The 22471-nt window shown below is 42.0% G+C and overlaps 1 protein-coding gene across 1 annotated transcript in view; it reads left to right on the top strand.

The window, feature by feature from the left end:
• Positions 1-22471, top strand: part of WARS2 (tryptophanyl tRNA synthetase 2, mitochondrial) — a 49380-nt gene that overhangs the window by 20780 nt on the left and 6129 nt on the right. Inside the window, exons 2-4 of the mRNA XM_016223447.2 lie at positions 1877-2134; positions 13504-13584; positions 16917-17002. Coding sequence (XP_016078933.1) covers positions 1877-2134; positions 13504-13584; positions 16917-17002 — 425 coding nt within the window. The remainder of the gene's footprint in view (positions 1-1876; positions 2135-13503; positions 13585-16916; positions 17003-22471) is intronic.

Below are 22471 nucleotides of genomic sequence, written 5' to 3' on the forward strand. Positions count from 1 at the left end.
AGCTGTACCACCAGCTATGTGCCCTTGGCCTTTTGGTTAACACCTCTGTGGCACACTTTCCCCTTCTGAGAAGTGTGTGCGTGGAGGGGAGGTGTTGCGGGGAGTGAGGGTTCCTCAAGGCCAGGCCAAGCCAACCTTGAAGCCAGGAACTCTAAACTGGATGCAGCCCAGTCTGAAGGAAAGAGACAGAACTAGGTGGGAGCTCAGATCCAGACCTAACCCATCTGCCTGCATCTTGCGCAGGTTATTCGCTGCATCTTTCCTGGAACGTGAGGCCAGTCATTCCTAGTTCCATCGAACGAGATGAGGTCCAAGCAAGTGCCAGGGAAGGTTTCTGATAGGGAACGTTTCCCACAAGAGGGAAGAGACATTCGGGAAGGCATCCCATCCCCTGACGGAAGGGTAGCACAGGGCACACGGGAAAAAGATGCACAGCTCTTAATATATGAAATGGCTCAAATAAGTCTCCAGAAAACTTTTAGAAATCAAGTTAATTCCTTTTCAACTCTTCCACTGGCCCAACAATGTGTACTAAGTGCTTATCATCTATGCCCTTAAGAAAATCACAGCCTTTTTAAAAAAAATTACTACCCTCCCTTTTTAAAAAATAATGTCTCCTTCCATTTTGTTGGCCTACGTATTGTTTCTTGTTTGGGGACCATATAAAACCCTCCTTCTCTTATACTGAATTAATAGTTACTATATTGATTCCCAGATCTGAGCATCTGGTTTCATTTCTAAGCAGAAATAAACCCATTTTTCTCCGTGCTGAGTCAGCACTTTCTCTCCAGACCTCAGCTCCTGTATTTTCTGGAAGAAAGAGCTAATGCTGAGCCCGGGCCAAAGAAAGCTTCAAAGACGCAGCACCTGGATCCTCCCGCTGCCTGGCTGAAGTGCTGTTTTTCTATGCTGGTCTCCTCTGTTTCATATATTTATCCCTCCTTTACCCTCTTCCACCTCCCCTTACCCCCCTTTCCCTCTGGTAATTGTCACACTGTTGTCTGTCTATGACAAAAGTGGTTTTATAATTTAAAATATATATATATATTTATACATAATTTAAAATTATAATTAAAAACTCCTTTTGAAGAAATAAAAAGCCAAGTATGATTTATCAAAAGTAAAAGGTAACAAAAGCATGAAAAACTTAAGTAACTTTATCAAGAGGTAATGTTAGAAATACAGTGTAGGTTTCTAAATTTCTAGCCCAAGATCCTACGCGCTTAATTATATTAATTATATAATTACACTTAACATATACACTTAATTATATAATACTGCTGATACTATATCAGCAATTATTTTTAAAGAAAACTGAATTTAGTAAATAACAGCCTTTACCCCTAATCTATGGCCTTCGTTGCCTTTACTTCAAAATGAATGAAATCACATGAAATACCCTTGCGGTCCCTTCAGTCTCCAGTGAAATTTGATTCTATGTCTGAAGTCTTTCTCACTGACCCCCAGATCCACAGTCATCTTTTCCTCCTAGGAACTCCCCCCTGTACCCCACTAGTGTCTTTCCAAACTGATCAAGGCCACGCGGCCACATTGTACTGTTTCTTCTCTTTTCATAAACATATCCTCTGTCTCCAATTAGATTGCATTCTCTGGGGGATGCAGACCTTTTCTTATGTGTCTTGGTATTCGTAAGTTTTTGAGTGCCAAAACCCCCCGAGTTTTAAATATCATCTCCTGTCCCTACCATCACCCAGCGCCGTGCTTTGCGCGGAATAAGCACTGAGCAGCTGCGGGAGGCGGGTGACTGTCAGGTTGCGGTTGGAGTAAACAGGCCTAGCCTGGGCGCTGTGGCAACACGGACACGGGCTCATGGATTCTGCTCAGGAGCAAATGTGTTTGTTTCCCCCTCTTCCAGAAAGATGCCCTGCGACGAGTCTTCTCCGGCATCCAGCCCACGGGGACCCCCCACCTCGGCAACTACCTGGGCGCCATTGAGAGCTGGGTGGGCCTGCAGAAGGAGCCGGGGCCGGTGCTCTACAGCATTGCCGACCTGCACTCCATCACCGTCCCCCAGGACCCCGCCGTGCTGCGACAGAGCATCTTGGACATGACCGCTGCTCTCCTTGCCTGTGGCATAAACCCGGAGAAGAGCATCCTTTTCCAGCAGTCTCAGGTCAGCTTCTCCCATGAGAACCGAGAAAACTTTCATTTTCACATTGTTTGAGGCAAATTTGGAATGGGGTACCTGGCTCCAGTTTTTAAAAAATTGTTCAAGGGCAATTTCATCAAAGGTGATCGTTTCATTTTAATGTTTTCCTTGCGTTCATATCATTAAGTATCATTATATGCAGTCGAGCTTTTCAGCTTTCCCCCCACTGTACATAGTAGGTCTCTTCAGTACCCCCGACGTTGGAATTGTTTTCCATATTGGGTTGCATTCAAACTGATAGCTTCATACTGTTGCCTGATCTCCTGGGGATCAAGGATAGAATCCAGCTAACAGCAGTTTTGCGTAACTCCGATGTTGCTTTATTGGGTATTGCATTTGGAAGGCCTATTGGGTAAGTCCCATTGTTCATTCGTTGTATAATAGCTTTTGAAAAGATTTGAGAGAACTAGCTGGGAAGCTGGAAGGCAGTGTCCAGTGACTTGAGTCCCATCCAAGAAAGGCTTCAGAACTAAGCCAAAATATTTGACTCTGACTCATGTTTTCACTATGGATGAATCAGTTTACCCTTGGACAGGCAGATAGCTGGGCTGGAGACAGGGTCCTTAAGAGGCTCCCCAGCAAAAAAGATGAAAATGTAAATCAGATCATGCCGTCATTACATATCTGCTTTAACCTTGTGACAAAACCCCAGCCAAGGAATGGTATGTTACGCATGTTAACATGTATACACATGTGGCCTGTGTTATACGTGTGTATATCTCCTTCCTTGATCATAAACCTCTGACAATTATTGTTTTTATGTATGCTTTATCACCCACAGGACTTAGAATATTCTTCACAAAATAAACGTGGTTATCAAGTTAAACTTGTTGCCAGCTTGGAGATAATTTGATAAAAGAATTGAATCTAAGTATAAAAATGACCATAAAGGCAATTTACTTCAATTTCCTTCCTTACAGTTGGTCAGGAAGCCTCACCACACACTTGACTTTCCAAATTCAATCTTGGACAGATCTAACTGTTATAAAGTACTTGCTTATATTGAGCCAACCTGCCTCTCTATAATTCCCATCCACTGACTTAACTTCTGCTCTGAAAAATACAAACTAAATCAACTCTGTCTTCCACATGACTGCTCTTCAGATACTTGGAGACATTTATTTTGCACCATCCTTACCGTATGCGCCCTTAGCCCACATATTTTACTTTCTTCAAACGAGTTGTCCCCAGATCTCTCCTCCTCTCGGTTGGCCTACCTCGAAGAACTCTCTCCTTCTCTCTGAAAGCAGGGTGCCTCTCCTATTTCATGAGACAATGTTTATTCAAACTGTTCGCATCCATCTCCGACATTATAAGGCTGGTCATCATTAGAACCACTTTTTGAGTCACATAATGCATTTTCCAAAGCACATCAACTTCAGCCCATTCGAGCCATTTTGATACCAGCACTCTTTTGCTTCTTATATGATACTACTGTATTCCCAGGACCTATTTCCATACTTCTTGTAGATGAAAATGTCTCATCTCCACAAAGCAACCACTGGCCAGATTGCTTTTTAAGTGACCTTTAAAATGAAAGGCTTATTTACAACCACATCCAGTACTTGCACATTGAGCTCATACCCCCAGGAATGATGACCATAATACATTTTCTCCTCTGTTAAGGATTTTTGGTGGCGACCTCCATAAGTATCTAATATTTGCAATAATTGAGGTATTTTCTTCCACGCAGTACTTTGTTGTTCAAAATAGCAATTGAGAGTCTCCCCAATATGGAGACTTTGAAAGAATTCCCTTGTAAATGAGGGACAATAAAATTCACCTCTTTGATTTTTTTATGGTACCTAATGAGTTCATTGGTTCCCAAAGTGGCTGTGGGTCTGGGCCAGAGAGTGGAGGTCACCAGTGTTGCCTGTTCCCTCAGGGGCCTGCGTGCAACCCTAAACCATCTCACAGTTCCACTCCTCCCGTCCCTGCCTTCAGTCCCTCGGGAGAATCTTGATCATTTGCCATTAAAATTTGAGGGAAATACTCATCAGCCCACATTCCACAATTTATCCCACAGAGACAGTGTGAGAGACTTCCTCAGGTGTCTTTCTGACCTCAAGACATGCTCGGTGTGGGCCATTCACTTATTTAACTGGGGTGACCAGCCTTATCACAACTCAGTGGACGGACTGGATATTTTATCAGGTTTTCATTCCTTGTTAAAATAGTTAATAAAGAAAATTGTAAATATATATAGAAGAGTAAGGAGAATGGTATACTGTGTTCCCATCACTTACTAACGTTTTGCGAAGTATTTAAAAACAGATACCACGCCTCATGGCATTTCATTCCCTAAGTCGTTCAGTGTGCCTCTCTGTAAACTGAGGAAGTTTCTCACATAACCACGATACTGCCATCACGCCCAACTAATAATTAGCAACTATTTTCATCAACCTGTGGAGTCTCCAGTAGATGGAGATTGAAAAGAAATTCTCATAGCATTTTTAGATCTAGAAAAAAAGGTTAAAAGTCATGTTTATTAGACAGCTAACCTTTTTAAATGTGTAAGATTATGAAGCCTTCTCGTGTATATGACCTCTCTTTTAAATCCTCAAAATAGCCTATAAATCAGGTATTACTGTTCTTTCCCAGATGAGTAAATTAAAGCATGAAAAGATTAAATAAATTAGAAAATACACTTAAATCCGTCTCTGAGAGGTTCCTGGTACTTTTAGTAAAATGCTTAACAAACACATCTTCTTAATTAGCTCCCTGAGGTCATCCAGCTTGTAGGTGGCAAATCCAGGACTGTTTTTTCTTCCTAAGGGAGTACTTCTGGAAGGTCCACTCACGGGAGAGAACCTTGTCATGCCCCCACCATGCCTTTGCCTCGGGAGCTGATGGCAGTTCCTTTGTTAGGAATTTTGTAGTGCATTTAATTGATCATTAAATATGTCACGGAGAAAATAGGAATTTAGAAAACAATTGTACTTGAAGTGTTGGGAGCTACTGCCAGTTAAAACTAGTTATACCTGCATTCCCCCCCACACACACATAATTATTTACAAGTAAAATTAAGAATATTTGAAATCGTAAATGAGAGCAGAATCTCTGTTTTATATAATGCCCTCTTTTCCTGACCATCCATTGTGTTAAGCAAAGCACTCCCAGCTAAACATAATGGCTGGTTCCCCAGGTGCTACTGTTGTACTTCAGAGTAAGTTCTAGTAACATCTGAAGCAGGGAAAGAATTTAGCTATGTTTTAATGCTGATTTTTACCAATAATTTCATCTCCAATCCTTTGCATTCCTTCTCAGCAGTCCGACTGGAACAATTTAGGCTTATTGAAGATTTTTCTCACTATTTTCCTTTTCTTTCTCTCCCACTGGCCTCTAGTCATGGTGCTTCCCCTAAAATATGTTTGCCATATGTGGGGAATTGTACAGAGCCTCTGCTCTGAAAGGTGTGTGTGTGTGTGTAAGAGAGAGAGAGAGAGAGAGGCTGTCTGTGTTTGTGTTTGGCAGAGGTTTTCATCCCAATGCCAAAGTCAATGGTCTTTTATTTCCAGCAGGCTCTAGTGCAGATCAGATCTGAGTCCCACAGCTGTCTCTGAGGTGTGTATCTCCACCTCTTTAGTTGTTACTCTCCTTGCGATGAATCACCCTGCAGATGGAAGATAAAAGCTGGAGTCTGTAGCTTTGGCATGCCTTTCTGCCAAGGCTAGGAGCAAAGGACAGTCGCGACCATCAGACGTCACGATACAGAGGGTCCAAGCAGTCCAGGGAAGAGTCAAGGGAGGAGAGTGGAATCTGCAGCTTTGGAATGTGGCCTCATTCCCTAATTAGAGTCATATTTTGTTTCCCAGGAAATGAAAATCAATAATAATAAAGGAAAGGGAGCTATGGGGGAATCAGTTTCTGAATGAAGACCCGCCGAACTGACAACGTGAATCTTAGCTCACTGAATGCAAACAGAATTATACCTGACCCATTTTCCTTGTCTTAGATGTGTAACACCGTGGCTTCAACTTGGACCAAGAATCTCCTGTATTTTTGCTGATCCTAGTAATATTGGAAGCATATTTCAGTACAAATTTATGTTTGTTGACCTCTCAAAGTTGTTAGACTACCAACAACAGGTGCACATTCAACTCATAATAGAAAGGAAGCAAACAAAGATCTGATAGATGGATGGACATGTTCATTCCCTGTAAGAACAGGGATCAGCAAACTTTTTCGGTAAAGGCATAGCTAATAAGTATTTTGTGTCCGCAGGGCACAGGTGGTCTCTGTCACCTCTGCCGTCACCACCCCTCCCCCCCTCCCTCCTGCTCCTCTTTCACCTTATCTTCTCTCTCTTTTTTTTCAAAATTTTACTACCCCTAAAATATGTAAAAACCACTTAGCCCACATTTGGCCTGTGAGCAGTATGTGTATGAGGATTCTGTGTCATCTGTGGCTATGGGACTGAGAGTGCATCCTGTGGGAGGAACATCTATTCCTACCTGCCGTTGGGCTTGTCCTTGTGACTTGCCTTAGTCAGTGGAAAGTGAGTGGCTGTGATGTACACTGCCTGTGATATACACTGGCCGTGATATACACCGGTCCTGATATACACCGGCCCTGATGTACACTGGCCATGATGTCCACTGGCCGTGATGTACACTGGCTGTGATGTATACTGGCTGTGACGCACACTTGCCGTGATGTTCATGCACACCCGCTGTGATATACGCCGGCTGTGATGTACACTGGCTATGATGCCCAAGCAGGATCTTTAATAGCTGTCCCATGTTTGTTCTAGCTCTGTTGCTCTTTTTCCTTCTAACTTGAGAACACCATGATCCAGATGGGGGTACTCCTTCAGTTTGGGTCCTGGAATGAGAAGGCGTAGAAAGCAGAGTTATAGCCAGCCTATAACTACCAGTATGTAATGTGAATGAGAAAGAAACCATTGGGGTAAGCCACTTATATTTGGGCCTTTTTGTTACCCAGCATAGTCTAGAGAAAGCTGACTAATATAATGCTATAGATAAAAAACTACACGTGCACACACATATACACAATAAGCAATAGAATTTAAATGGAGGTCAGGAGCAGATTGATAGAAGTTATTTATTCAGCTTTAGAAGTATAGGACTAAGAAAAAGTATAGAAAAATCCAAATGTGTAGAGAGGGATGTTCATTGGTCAACAAAAATACTGATGGCAGGCAGGCCAGTTGAAGGGAGTGAATGAGAGTTTATCATCAATAACAGAGCTCTTTTAATTAAAATCAGATCCCCAAGCAAAGTTCCTGTTAAGGGGATTTGTCATGGGCATGATAAGAGTCTAATAAAAATAAATCAGCATGAAATTGCTAGTTTCCAAGAGGAAATGGTAATTGGGAATTTGTGAGTCTGAACAGTTTTCCAGGTGTCCCAACCAAAACTTACAAGACCTGTTTCCTGGGAAGATAACATTTATGGGAAGTAGTAAAATACTAAGGGACACTGAGAGTATCTTAGACATTCGATCCAGTATTAACTGAACCAGTTAATTGTGTAAATGGGTTTGATTGATACCTAGCAGCTATATCTTTTGGAATCATGCTATTCTGTATTCTTGTTGTTAATTGAATATTTTGGAAAAAAATTGTAAAATACATAAAATAGTATAACAAACACTCATGTCCCCAACACCAAGGATGAATATTGTTAACATTTTGTTATATTTGCTTGACTTCCTTATATTAAAAAATAATTATAAAGTTGAGAGCCTCTTTAATCGTTTTCCTTGCCTACTCCCTTTGCCCCTCTCCTTGGATTCCTTTTTCTCTATCCCCAGGCAACCAAAATCTTGGATCTGATAGTGTGTCAATCGAGCCAATTTTTCATACCTGTTTTTGTGTATAATTCAATGAACAATATATATTTATTTGTGTGGGGTTTTTTTATTTTATTACATAAGTGGTGCCACATTATAGTACCTTTTTGGAATTTTCTTTTTTCACACAGCAGTGTTTTTGTGATCTTATGTTTATACATATAAATCTAGCTCATTTCCTCTATTTGTTGTATAATATGCCATTATATAAATATGCTATATGTTATTTAGACATTCCCCTATTAATAAACCTTTAATTTCACTCATGCATTTATTTAACAAATATTTATTGAGCACTTCCTGTGTCCTGGGTGCTAGGTGGTCATGGTATGTCAGTGAAGAAAACAGACAAAAATCCTTGCTGCCATGATACTGACTCTGTTGAGGTAACACAGAATATTACTTATTAATATTACAGTTTTTTATTAATAACTATAATAAATGAGCCAAACATAAAGTATATTAGAAGGTGATAGGTTATACAGAAAAAAGATATTAAGGGGCATGGGGAGTGGCATTGAGGAAAACAGATTGCTATTTTAAGAGTTTGGTCTGGGTGAGACCCCTTGATAATATTTGAGCAAAGATTTAAGGTAAGGGAGTTAGCCAGGTGAATATCTGGGGGAAGAGAATTCCTATCAGACCGAAGAGCCAGAACAAAGCCCCCGAGGTGGGGGTGTGCCTGGGTTGCTCAGGGAACCCAAGAAGGCCAGCATGGCTGGGTCAGAGGGAGAGGAGGGAGATTCAAATCACAGATACACTAGGGTTCACTGGGAGATCATAGGCCGTTGTAAGGACTTTGGCTTCTACTCTGAGGAAGTCAGAAGTGTGGGATTTTGAGCAGAGAAGTGACATGACCTATGTTTTAAAGGGGTCACTTTGGCTGCTCTGGTAAGAATAGATGGTTCAGGAGCTAGGGTGGAAGCAGAGAGACCAGTTAGGAAGTTATAGGAATCCAGGTGAGACTTGCTGCTGCCTTAGACTGGAGGGGTAGCAGCAGAAGTGGTGAAAAGTGGTAAGATTCTGACAGTATTTTGAAGGTGAAAGCAACAAGATTGGCAGGTGGGTTAGATACTGAGATTTGGGTGTTTCTGTTAAATAGATACTCTTCAGACTATTGCCGCCTTGGGTTAATTCCCAGAGTTCAGAAAAAGTTGACTGACCATTTTTGCTAGTGTTCTCATTGCTTTTGTGAAGGAGCAGATTTTCAGGGGTTACTCGGCTATTCCAGAAGTCCCACCACCTTGTTTTAAAACACCAGAAAGTTTTTCATTTTATTTTATTCAAGGCCCAATGTTGTTGGATTTACTAGCCTCTTACCTATTGTCACAAACTGAACACACCCATGTAACTCACACCTAGAATGCTCTTCCTGCCCCTTTCTAGGCGCTAACTGTCCCTCTCCCAAGATAACGTATTATTTAAATTTACATCATTTGAATTCTTTAGTAGATACTCTATGGCATGTGGCTTCTTTCACTCAGCATCGTGTTTTTGAGATTGACTTGTGTTGTTGAATGCAATTGTTCATCCATTCTCATTGCTATAATATTCCATTGTGTGACTATATCATGATTTATCCTTTCTACAGAGGTAGACATTTGGATTGCTTACAGTTTGGGGCTGTTACATTTTATTCTTGCACATATATTTTTGAGAACATTCCTGTTAGATATATAACTAGAAATGGACTACCTTGCTCATATGTTATTTAAATGTCAAGTGTTAGTGGATACAGTTTTTAAGCTGACATACTACCAGTTTATGTCCCACAGTAGTGTTTAAGAGTTGTATTTATTTAATATCCTTGCCATACTTGGTATCATTCAGCTTTTTCACTTTAATCATTCTGATAGGTGTGTAGTGGTATCCCAGTGATACTACTTTAATTTAGGCAGAACACTTTAGTCTATCTTGAATACCAGTGTTTCCCCAAGAGTGTATTGTACATATGATTGCCCCCTCTAGTTCACAAAAACATCCACGAAACATCAAGCCTTATCCAACTATTCCAGATCCTCGTTCTCTCCTATCAAACCCAGCCATTCTGCTGAGTGTGTCTTATCCCATTTGTTTCTAATCACCCTGTCTTCCAGTTTCAGAGATAATAGAGCCCGTTAGATGTGAAGTCCTCTAACTTGCTGCTCTCCGTTTCTATCCCACAAGATATAACCTCACCTATGTGTATTTCCCCTCCTGTCTCAATGGAAGATGTTTTGTAAAGTAGGTCTATCCCACCTTAAAAAGCAAAACCAAATTCCCTTCTCTAACCCCTGCTAGGTATTACCATCTCTATGCTTCCTTAAAAAAAAAGTCTCAGCCCTGGCCAGTGTGCACCGAGAGGTCCCCGGTTTGATTCCCAATCAGGGCACATGCGCAGGTTTCAGGCTCGATCCCCAGTAGGGGGTGTGCAGGAGGCAGCCAATCCATGTTTCTCTCTCATTGATGTTTCTCTGTCTCTCCCTCTCCCTTCCTCTCTTTAAAATCAATAAAAACATAAAAAAAGAAATGTCATAGACATGCGGTAAAATTGCATAGAACTAAATATCCCATACAATGAGTGCATGTAAAACTGGTGAAATCTAAATAGGGTAGATGGGCCAGGCCGGGCGTGGCTCAGCTGTTGAGTGTCGACCTAGGATCCAGGCGATCGGGGTTCGATTCCGGTCAGGGCACATGCCTGTTTGCGGGCTTGATCAATGACTCATCATTGATGTTTCTATCACTCTCTCTCCCTCTCCTTTCCTCTCTCTGAAATCAATAAAGATCTATTAAAAAAAAAAAAATAGGGTAGATGGGTTGTGTCAAGTTCATTTTCCTGGTTGTGATACTGTACTATAGATATGCAAAATGTTGCCATTGGGGAAACTGGGCGAAGGGCATACTGGGTCTCTCTGTATTATTTCTTACAACTATATGTGAATCATCTCAAAATAAAAAGTTAAAACAAAAGTCTTCCTAAAAATTATTCAGAATAATAACTACCATTTTATAAATGACAAAACTGAGGCACAGAGAGGTTAAGTCACTTATAGGAGGTCACCCTATTAATAAGTGGCAGAACTCGCATTAGGATCCAGGCCTTCTCACTCCAAAAAGAGAGAGCTCTTAACCACTCTACCATACTTCTTGTACACCCATCTCCATATCCTGCCTCCTACTTACACTTCATCTCACCTCTCTGTACTTCGGCTTTCATCACTCCCCTGGAAACTGCTTTTGCCTGGATTACCAAGTCTGTTGCTAAATCTAATGGATTCTTTTTGGTCCTAACCATTCTTTCTGCAGCCTTTGAAACTGTTCATGCATTCAACAAGTATTTATTGAGCATCTACAACGTGTCGGACTCTTGTTTTACAGCAGCAAACAAGACAGGCAGAACTGCTGTGAATGACAAATGCATGTGTCTGTGCTGTTACAATTAGGGGGTCAAAAATCTTCAGTCACTACAACCTGTTTGTGGATGGCCACCTATTGTCCCATGCTTTTGTTTTTCTGTGGCCAAAACATCATTTGAGTTTCACAACGTAACTCAAAACATACTATATTTAAATACCATTTTCACTTTTCTCTGGATAGAAATCAACCTTTCCAAGCAATTATCTTGAATATGAGTAAATTAAAAGAACCAAATCCTGAAGCGCACTAACTTTCTTACATAATTAATAATAATAAATTGTGAAAATTGTCTTTGACTTTCTACATACTTTTTTCTAAGAATACTTTGGATTACTTTTATGCCTCCATATTTGGAAACACCAGGAAGATTTCTGCAGAATATTAAAGTCTCATTCCATATGTCCAAATAAAAAGCTACTCCAAGGAAAATACTTGACTTCATGGAGACCTGATGCTAGCCTTCTGCATATCGCCAAAGCCGAGCACGTGAGCCAGAACTGAAGGAAAGGAGTCTTCTTGTCTCTTTCTACATGCCCGTTGTTATTTCCTGTGTTGTCATTTCTTTCCCCAATTCAGTAAAGAAGAAACAAAACATCCTCTCCTGCTTCTGCATGCCAAAACCCAGCTCGTTTTATTAGTTCTAATGGGAATGTGTTTTGCTTGATGATTAGGAGCAACCAGAACCCTCTTGCTTCCATCCAGCATCCCTGTTTTTGTCTGATGGCTGTTTGTTTACAGCAGCAGTTAGCAATTTGCATGGACACTGCCGTCAAAGTCCCAGCCCTCAGCGAAGCCCAAATGGCTCTTGGAAGAAAGATGACAGATTCAGCCCAGCAGCCTGCAAAACTTGAAAAGCGATTCCTTGTCAAACACGTGAAAAACAACTCTTCCCTCTCCATGACTTGAGGGAAAAAATGAGAAACTAGCCTACGCCAGATGGCGATTCCCTGCTAGTAAAATAGGCCTGGGCTGATTCAGCCCCATTCCTTCATGTTCCTTTTGCAAAACCCACAAAGAACACATTTGGGGCCACTTTTCAGAGTTGGCAGCAGTCTCTGCTTTTGAAGGGAATCATATGGACACAAGTAAAGCCACAATGGATGAAGGGCTCGGAATCCCCAGGGTCCAGAAACAAGATGCATGGGCCTTAAATTCCAGGTCATCAGTTAGAGCCTGGCCGGGGCCCAAGAATCATCCCAATTGTAACCAGGTTTGGTTGCTTGATTGAATTTGGTTGAAACAAAAACAAATTGGGAAAAGGTTCTATTTTCTTGTTGACTAGATTTTTTTTTTTTAACCCTCACCCGAGGACACCCTTTTAGTAATTTTAGAGAGCGGGGAAGGGAAGGAGAGAGAGAAAATAAAAATACCGGTGTGAGAAACATCGGTCGGTCGGTTGCCTCCCGTAGGCACCCCGACCGGGTACTGTACCCGCAGCCTGGGTGTGTGCCTGGACTGGGAATCAAACCGCAGACTTCGGGTGCCCGGGACGACGTTCCAACCAGCTGAGCTGTCTGCCTGGCCTGGGCTACACCTTTTCTTTTAAAAGAAGAAAAGAAAAAAAACAGACAAAAGAGGAAGAAGAGGAACAGAAAGAACTAAAAACTATAAAAACACCCTTTGGGATGATAAAGTGATTCCTAAATTTCAAATTATTCTAGGTGTAAAGGATCGATCTTTACGTGCAGTGCCTTTCTTTACCATTTATTTACACGTCAGGTATCACGGAGGCTCTCGTGTGTTTAGAAGTCGTTTCGACAGGATTTGAACCCATGTGTGTATGTGTTTCTTAACAACCTTGGCTTTTTAAAGACCGAATGGATGTCTCAGGACTTGGTGAAGTCCTTCCCCTGGAGATTGTGAAACACCTCATCAGCCGCTTGCTAGGGATGCTAAAGAGGGTTTAAACACTAGACTAGCAATCGCAGTGGTTAGTTTTGAAGGTTTCTTCTTCGCCTAAAATTCTGTGCATTATGGATCAGTCCCCTTCACCTGTCCTCTTTTAAAATTACCTTGATTTGGGGTATTTTCAGCCATTTAAGGTCATACCTGTTGTCTGTTTTGTCGAGCCTGTAAGAAAACATTGACCACCTTTGTTAATGTTCTTTTTATCTCTTCAGGTGGCTGAACACACACAATTAAGTTGGATCCTCACCTGCATGGTCAGACTGCCCCGATTACAACATTTACACCAGTGGAAGGTAAATGCCAGGAATCTGATTAAAAACAGATTACAGCTATTTTTCCCCTCTCTGTTTCTTTCTTTCTTTTTTTAAAAAAATATATTTCTGTTGATTTCAGAGAGAGGAAGGGAGAGGGAGAGAGAGAGATAGAAACATCAATGATGAGAGAGTCATTGATCCACTGCCTCCTGCACGCCCCACACTGGGGATCGAGCCCGCAACCCGGGCATGTGCTCTGACCAGGAATCGAACCGTGACCTCCTGGTTCATAGGTAAATACTCAACCACTGAGCCACACTGGCCATGCCCCTCTGTTTATTTCTGGGGTAGTTTCTGGGAATCCCAAGTTTACAGCCTTCCTGGTCTGCTACTCACTAGTGACTAGAAGAGCTATCTTTAAACCCTCTGCCTCAGGGTAGTAAATGGGAATTAAAAGGGTTCTCTAAGAGTCCTTCCAACTTAAAAACTGGATAAAAATGTCCAACTTATTTGATTTGATCTGTGTATGGTTGAATCAGAATGACCTCTGGATAGACTTGGTAACGACCTTGAAGCCACCACATTATACTTAACAATCACAATTTCTGGATCATTGGACTCACATCCCACCGGCACTGGACTTGACTGACAGTGAGGCGAGAATGTTTTCATTGTGTGGGGAAGAGACGGCATATTTTATTTAACATTTAAACAAGTCGAGTCCAGGCAACAGTTCAAACCCACAGAAAAATTAAGGCTGCACTTTTTCTTAGAAGTTCAACTAGGAAAGATAAATTGGATAATTCATAGTACTTTACTTCCACTTATTTTTGCAATTGGATAACCCAAGGGTGGGTAGCCCTTGACTGTGTCAAGGCTGATTCCAGTTTCGAGCTGCTTTCCAGCACGCTGGTTCAGAAGCCTGGGCTGGTTCAGAAGCCTCTGCTGGTTCAGAAGCCTGGGCTGGTTCAGAAGCCTGGGCTGGTTCAGAAGCCTGGGCTGGTTCAGAAGCCTGGGCTGGTTCAGAAGCCTCTGCTGGTTCAGAAGCCTCTGCGTCCGCTGCAGAGATGAGCAGACAGAGCTTTAAAGGGACAGCGCTTAAGAGGCATTGATGGTGCTGCGGAATCATTACCTGACAAGAATTACGAACAAAATTTTGTTATGCTCTCTACCATGTTTTGGTTTTAGGCAAGATTTTTCCCAGTTTATCATAGTACTCTAGTGCTCAATGGAATACTGAAGTCCTCTTCAAAAGAACTGAATGTTAATTTCATGGGAAATGTTCCTACTTTAAGATAGAGTCTAAGGGCCTCCTGATAACACGTCACTCGTGAATGCCGTGATGATATTCCCACGAGCCCATAACTTCTTATTTGTGGGAAAACATGGATTTCAAGTGCCAGCCTTAACCTAGAGCATGTCACTGCTTTCCATGGTCATCTCTTCATTAACAAATGCTCGTGATGCTCCTGCAAGTCTGTCATGCTAGGTGCTAGAGGTACAGCGGTCACCACAGCAGATGGACGCGGCCCCTCTCATAAGGCTCATAGTTTGTTCAAGAAAAGGCAATTAAACAAGTAATCAGGCCCCGGCCTGTGTGGCTCAGTTGGTTGGGCATCGTCCTGTGCACCGAAAGGTTGTCCGTTCGATTCCCGGTCAGGACACATGCCCAGGCTTCAGGCTCGATCCCCAGTTGGGGGCATTAGGAGGCAGCTGATTCATGTTTCACTCTCACATTGATGTTTCTCTCTCTCCCTCTCCCTTCCTCTCTCTCTAAAAAAATAAATTTAAAACACACACACAAAACTACAAGTAATCAGAAAGTATAAAAGAGAAAGAGGGAAGGTTCTGGGATCTATGAACACTTCGCTTGGCTTTGAATGGCACAGCGAGGGGCGGGACAGTGGGGTAGAAAGGTGGGCTGAGGGCTGCTGAGGTCAGGGCTATTTGGAGGATTAATGAGATAACACAGATGTAAGGCATCTGGGGTTGATAATAGGCACTCAATAAATATTAGTGCTCTCCACATCTTTCCCTTTTCTTTGTAATTTCAAGATTCACTATTCTAATATAAAAAGACTATAAATCTAATGCAGTGACAACTTTTAAACATTGAGCTCTTTTCCAATTTGCTCATTTCCAAATTAAACCTTCATTATCTTTACCCGGTGCTCATTGTGAACTGGCCTTTATCACGGACACTGTAAGAAAGAGCTGTAGTGTGTTCAAACTTTCAAATTTCCTTTGAATGGCCTATAGCATTAGTTGCTGTAAGCCAGAAACTCTTGGAAGTAACTGAATTATGAGAGAGAAGCTTTTGCCTTTCAGACCCGACTCAAGGAGTGTGTCTGCATGTTGGTGGGAAAGGTCCAAGTTGCAAGCTTTGTTGAGCTTGGTCCTTGGGATCACGCAAGTCCATACATTCAGTTGTTTAATTCATTCAGAAATAACAGGACCTCTGAGAAGTGATTCCTATTAACTAAACAAAGGAGATTTATCTACACACCAAAATACCTATTTCTCATTTTACGTGCAATGAGGCGCCTAGGCCTTGGAAGCAATTACCAGTGAACTGCACACAGCACTTCCTGCTACTAATAGTAAGTAGCTCCATTCAGAGAACCAAATTCCCTGCAGGTGCTGCTGAACCACAGCAGGGAGCTGGTCTCACCGGGGCTCACATTCAGTGGGCACACACTACCAGTTACTAAATATTTCTGATGTCACCTCTGGTGTTTCTACCAGCTTCCCCATTGAGGAAGTATTCTGGTCTATACAACCTGTCCTGTTCATTGGAATCTCTTTACTCTCATTTAGTGCCTAAAAGATCAACACAGGTAATTAGGATGGGTAGTTAAAATTTCCCTTCATTTTATTTTTTTAAATGCCGTGATTTTCTTTCTTGTTGTTTTCTTAAATGTGATTTTAAGAGAACATTCCAGTTTTGTCAACAGCACAGTATGAGACTTTTTGGGAGGTTTCCCCAGATAAACAGTAGGCGTTTGATGTCAACTCGTGTTAATTTATAGACGTTTAATTTCATGACATTTTCTGACCTTACCTGTGAAATGGGGAATTATCTGATTTGGAACCTTGAAAACTCTTATGCGCTTACTTTAGTAAAATGGATGGGAAACAGTGGCAGAGATGGAATGGACTCGCCTCATTCCTGCCTGAGCTGGAACATGAAGACAAGCTGGCCTGAAGGTGGCTCGAGTTGCTGAAAGGAACTGAGATGTAATGTTATTGCAGGGGGCTTCAGATTACCCTTTGCTTGCCTTAAAGATTTTTAATTTAGCAGTATAATTAGGTTCATGTAGGATTTCTTTTCCTCCTCTCTTTTAACAACCCCCCCCCCCCCCCCTTTGCAGGCAAAGACTGCCGACCAGAAGCACGGCGGAACCGTGGGGCTGCTCACATACCCGGTGCTCCAGGCGGCTGATGTTCTGCTGTACAAGTAAGGAGTGGAGTCCACTCGGGTCTTATACATACTCAAGCTGACAGGAATAGATCTGCTTCACAGGGAAAGGGGACATAGAAAGGATCAGACATGTGAATCGGTTTGCATCTGTTCCCCAGTAACAGATACTAAATTATGGATCTATTTTTATCAACTGCCCAAAATACAATTGGCAGAATGATGAAATACTGCAGTTTCTCTCATCTACAAAGTGAGTTAATGGGACATAGCTCAGGGGGTTATTAAACAAATTTTGTATGAGTTGAAATCACCTAGTGTACAGCCAATGCAAACATTTTAAGAGTACAAGAGCAGCATTTGAAAAGGCTGAAATTGGCAAAAATAGTTCCTTAAGATCCCCAAATCTCTATATATTTTTATATCTAAATATCTAAATATTTTATATAAACATTTATATATATTCTAAATATGCCATATTATATTTCTATGTGTAAATATATAAATATTTTTATATAAATATAGAAATATTTTATATATATTCTAAATAGATATCATATATTACATATTTCTGTTATATATTATATGTTTACATATCAAATATATAATATATAATTTCTATATATAAATATAGAAATATTTTTCATGTGTTCTAAATATGTAAATATATTTCCTATACTCTGCCTTTTGCCAAGCCATGCCTCGAGTTGTGAGTGTCCTCTTTTCTTACACAAAACAATAATTATTTCAGATGAGGCAAGTGAACACTAAGAGCTTTCTGGCAGCTTCCTGTCTGTCTCACTCTGCCCAGTATTGGCAGGTTCTCACACCACTGGTTAATGCTTCCAAGGAAAAGTATTCTTTCCCTCCTCAGTTATCCCAGCCCACTCCCAGGAGCACAAAGATTCCCATGCTGTAAACAGACCTTTAACTCTTACTGATCGGTTTGCTGGTTAGAATATGTACTGAGAATGGTATACAGTTCCTCACTTTCTCCTGTTTTCTAAAAGCAGAATTATGGTGGCAGATTCTTCTTTATTCCCATCAGGATTCTGATATTTTACATACATGAAAGTATTTTTCTATAAAACTGGGTACTTATATATATTCAAGATGCCTGTCTCCTCCCTTAGCCTAGGGAACTACCTACCTGTAATACCCTAACTAGATCATAGACATGGAGCAGACGCTTACATGCTCCTTTTCTTAAGAGAAACATTTCCCTCCTGTCTGGTCTCAGGCTGGACCTCCTGCTGCCGGCTGCACATGCTCGGCTCATAGACTGATCCTTTGGGCTCTTTTTTCCTGCCATCTTCCGACAGACTGCTCCCGGGGGAGCCGTTGCCACACTGCACATACCCCACACTTCCTGGGCATGTGTGTCGTGTGCACCACTACAAAGCGTGCAGACAAGTACAATAAAATCAGCTGTGGTTCACGACAGCATTTATCCTGCCAGCACACATTTCTTGGCTGTTTACTGTGCTTCCCCTAAGTTTAGAAATTCCTAATTTGCTTAATAATGGGTAGCAGAGGCAGGACTCAAACCCAGGTCTGAGTTTTAGCCTGTACCATTGCTTTCTCTTAACAGAGCTCAAGCACTTGGGGTATTTTTGGTTTGATTTTGTTTAGTTTTGGTTCAGAAGTTGCTGGATTTTGCAAAAGGTCATAACCCGAGTGTATGTGAATGTCTACATTATACATGTAGATAGATTAAAAAAACAAAGGTAGGTAGGTAGATGGATAGATAAATAGAAAAAAAACCATTTACATTGTCTCCTACCAGCAAATCTATACGTGGCCTCTTCTTCCAGTGTTCACCCAGGGCAAGTATAGAGTTACGGTTTGCTTTTGTCAAAATCAGCATTCAGATGAGTGGCACGTGGTCAGGGAAGGGAATGGAAGAGGAGCCTTTCAGGTAGATGGATGACAGACTGATGTGATTGTGTGGCATGCTTGGTAAGGAAGCCAGAAATGGAGAGCTCAGACCATGTGAAGTGGAGAGTATAAGAAAATAGCAGATATTTGAAGAGAGACAGAATACTCAAAAAATAGCAAGCATTCATCATTTTTATTTTGCATCTGCATTATTTTTCTAAGTATCTGATTTCAAATAACTGGCTATATATTAAGTGAATCTTTCTCTCACTTTCTCTCTATATACACACATACACACACACACACACACACACACAGTTTTTATTAATAGACGACACTTATTTAGCACCTGTAATGCCACAAACCCAAAAAAGGTACTATGCATGGACTGAGGTTAATCACTTTCTCTTTCTCAAGAACTCGAACAGGGAAACAGGGGAAAAGGGTAAGGAGATAGTGAAAGCAAAAGCTGAGGTGAGGGGCCAGTGAGGAAACAGAGGCCTCCAGAAACTGAGTAAGCAGAGCCCGAAACAGAGAGGGCAGGGAGTAAGATGTCTGGTCGGAAACGTCCTGCTTGGTAATTCCAGAGAAGAGCTGAGTCACCGTAACTGGGGATCAGGCTACTGCCATCGAGGACAATTGAGATAATCAGTTCCTCCAACTGCTTTGGAGACATCCAGTTCTTGAATTACATCCTTTGTCTGGGAGGCCAGCCTGTCCCAAGTCTTTTTGAGATCCTGGAAGCTGCTGGCCAAATCTCATTTCAGCAGCCTGCTCATGTCCACATACCCACAACTGCCGAAGCAATACTTCCTTCTCTTTCTCTTTCCCCTTCCAGCCATCAAGCAGGTGCCACCACTGAGCCAGAGCCTCCTGGAAGGAGCTCTGAGAAATGGAGCTTTCAGGCTGCTAGCCCCTGAAAATCAAGAAATAGGAGAGAAGGGAGAAAAGGGCCCTGAGATGTCAACAGACAACCCAGGACCCTCTCCTAAAAGCAATGGGAGGCTATTTGTGCATTTTAAGGACAGAATGAAATAATTGGATGTATACTTTAAAAAGAGAACTGATTAAAATGCAGAGAATAAATTGGGTGACAAAAGCAGCTGGGGTGGTCTATGAAGAGGCTCCTTTACTAGGCTGTTTGGATCATGATGGTGACAGTGAAGATGAAGAGAGTAGATAAACTTATGAGATGTTAGGGGGTAAAATGGATATGACCTCATAACAGATTGGATGTGTATGAGGAGGTGTCAGGGATGACCCCAGGTTTCTGACTGTGCTCCTGGATTGGTGTCGTTGCCATTCACTGAGGCAGGGATACTGCAGGGGGCCTAGCCAGAGGAAGCGACAGCTTCATCCTGGGCTCTCTCTCCTCCTTGGAGCCTCAACTCCCTAGATGGTAAAACCTGGTCTATCTGCCGGTACTCGGCACCAGACCTTGCACATTGTAGGTCTTCAACAGGAATTGCTACATTAGAGAGTCATCACAGCATATCTAAGAAGCAACCAGGGATGATGACTTAGTCTTTTACGAAAGAAAAAACAGCATCGAACTCCTGTCCCAGCTGGGCTGGTTAAAGGCAATGGCACGGAAAACTCACAAACAGCCAAAGAAGTAGGGGGAAAAACCCCCACCCCAAGAGACCAAGTCTCTGCGAGCAGATATATGTAGGCAACGATTATTCATCTGGACACTAATTCTGCCAAAGGGTTGGGGTGGATCCTGCATAAACGTAAATGCCGCGAGGAACTCAGCAAAAGAAAAATGGTTTAGTCACCAGAGAAGATCAGACGCATAATTATGTGACAGAAGTTATAACAATCAAAATTATGAAAGGCTTTTGTTTTATGTTGTGTCTAAGAACGCACACTCGGGGTGAGCAAAAAAAAAAAGATTGCGGAGAAAAAGAGAAGACATTAATATGGATATCGTTATGGAGGGTATAAATTTTAAAAGAGCAGCACTAAATTATTTGAAGTGAAAAGAAGCCTATGAGGAGAGAAGCTGCAAATGTGAAGAGACTAAGCCCCATAAGCGAGCAGAATCAAAGACAGGCTGAATTAATGTAAAGTGTAAACTCAGCGGATGAGAAGTGGGGCCAAGATAAATTATAGGAGGTGAAAGGAGCAGCAGGAGCAGGGGGAGGAAAGACTAGAAACAAACAAACTAAAATCAGATGAAGAAAGAAGGCAAGTGGAGCAATAGGGCCAGGTGAAAAAAATTAAAATTTTTTAAATCTTTTTTTTTTTTAAAGCAAAAACCTCACCGAATGGTAAGAAAAGAGGCGAGGGTCCGACATGAGGCAAAGACGCACGCAGAGTGATTATGAAAACGAAATGTGTTTTCTGTTTAGTTTGGTTGCTTTGTAAATCTGGAACCATTTTGACATGTGGAAATATTCATTTTGATGTGCTTAAAGTGTATTGATTATGGTAATTGTTTTTTCTGTGTTAGTTGCAGTCCATTGTGATTTCCTACGGGCTACCGTAATTGCTTTTTAACCTGCCCTGTTGGCTAATTTGGTTTGGGAGTGTCAAGGTGACCCCCGCAGGTCACCTCGCCGTGATTAGGAGACAGGAGCAGCGAAGTCCGGGGACCGGAGGGAAATGCACACGGGGGCGCGTGCACCTCGGGGAGGGGCGTGGGCAGGGTGGCGGGCACCGAATCGTCAAAAGGAGCATTTTCATTTTCCCACTCGTCGGGCCAGTGACTTTCTGCTCCAGGCTGTGTGGAAACGAGCAGCGGACAAAGGCCTGACCGTCATTCTGGAGTTTCCTAAAGTCACCCGCCGGCCTTCGCGGCGGAGAAACTGCTTCCCGCCCCGTCGCCACGGTCTCCGCGTCTCGCCTTGCCCATTCATGGTTCTCTCCCTGTCTTCCCGAAATTAAAGGAATTCTCGGCTTCGGAATGACCTAACCAGACCCGTGGGCTCTCAGTTTCCAGCATGTTCTGCACCCACACGCATCAGGGAGGCTGCCCAGGCCTGTGCCCGTCTCTGCGGTTCTTTGTCGACGTTTACATTTGTGGCGAGAGTCAGCCACGGAAAAGGAGAATGATCGTGGCTTGAAAAAGTCACAGTGCGCCTCACACCAAGGTCTCTAATGGTATCGAAATTCCTTTCACCATTTTTACTTCATCATGTCAGATGTTAATGAATATATGTTATATCAATAGCTAGTGTTTACTGAGCTCTTGCCATCGGGTACTATGCTCGGTTATCCCATTTAACCCTTGAAACAGCTATATGAGGTAGGACCTTTATGATCTCCATTTTACAGAGGAAACAGAGGCTTAAAAAAGGTAAGAAAGTTGGCTGTGACGCGCCCAGTAGCTGGTGGAGCTGTGATTTAAATTCAGAAAGTCTGACTCCGAGGTCATGCTTTCATCTTCTATACTGATCATGAACTGGCTTTCTTATAAATTTTATTTGTAGTGACTTCGTATAAATTACAGTGGCTTCCACTCTACGAGGTGCTGGAAATACATTGAGAGAAGCAAGACAGACAAGCTCTCAACAAGCTTATTTTATAGCTTATTTCAGAAAGCTTATTTTTTTTTTTAGGGTCCAGTAGTGGGAGAGTCAAGCCTCTCACAGGTTGATTTCAATGTTCTAATACAGTTAAAACATT

Source organism: Miniopterus natalensis, chromosome 19 (assembly GCF_054644295.1).
Source record: "Miniopterus natalensis isolate mMinNat1 chromosome 19, mMinNat1.hap1, whole genome shotgun sequence".
Classification (NCBI taxonomy): domain Eukaryota; kingdom Metazoa; phylum Chordata; class Mammalia; order Chiroptera; family Miniopteridae; genus Miniopterus; species Miniopterus natalensis.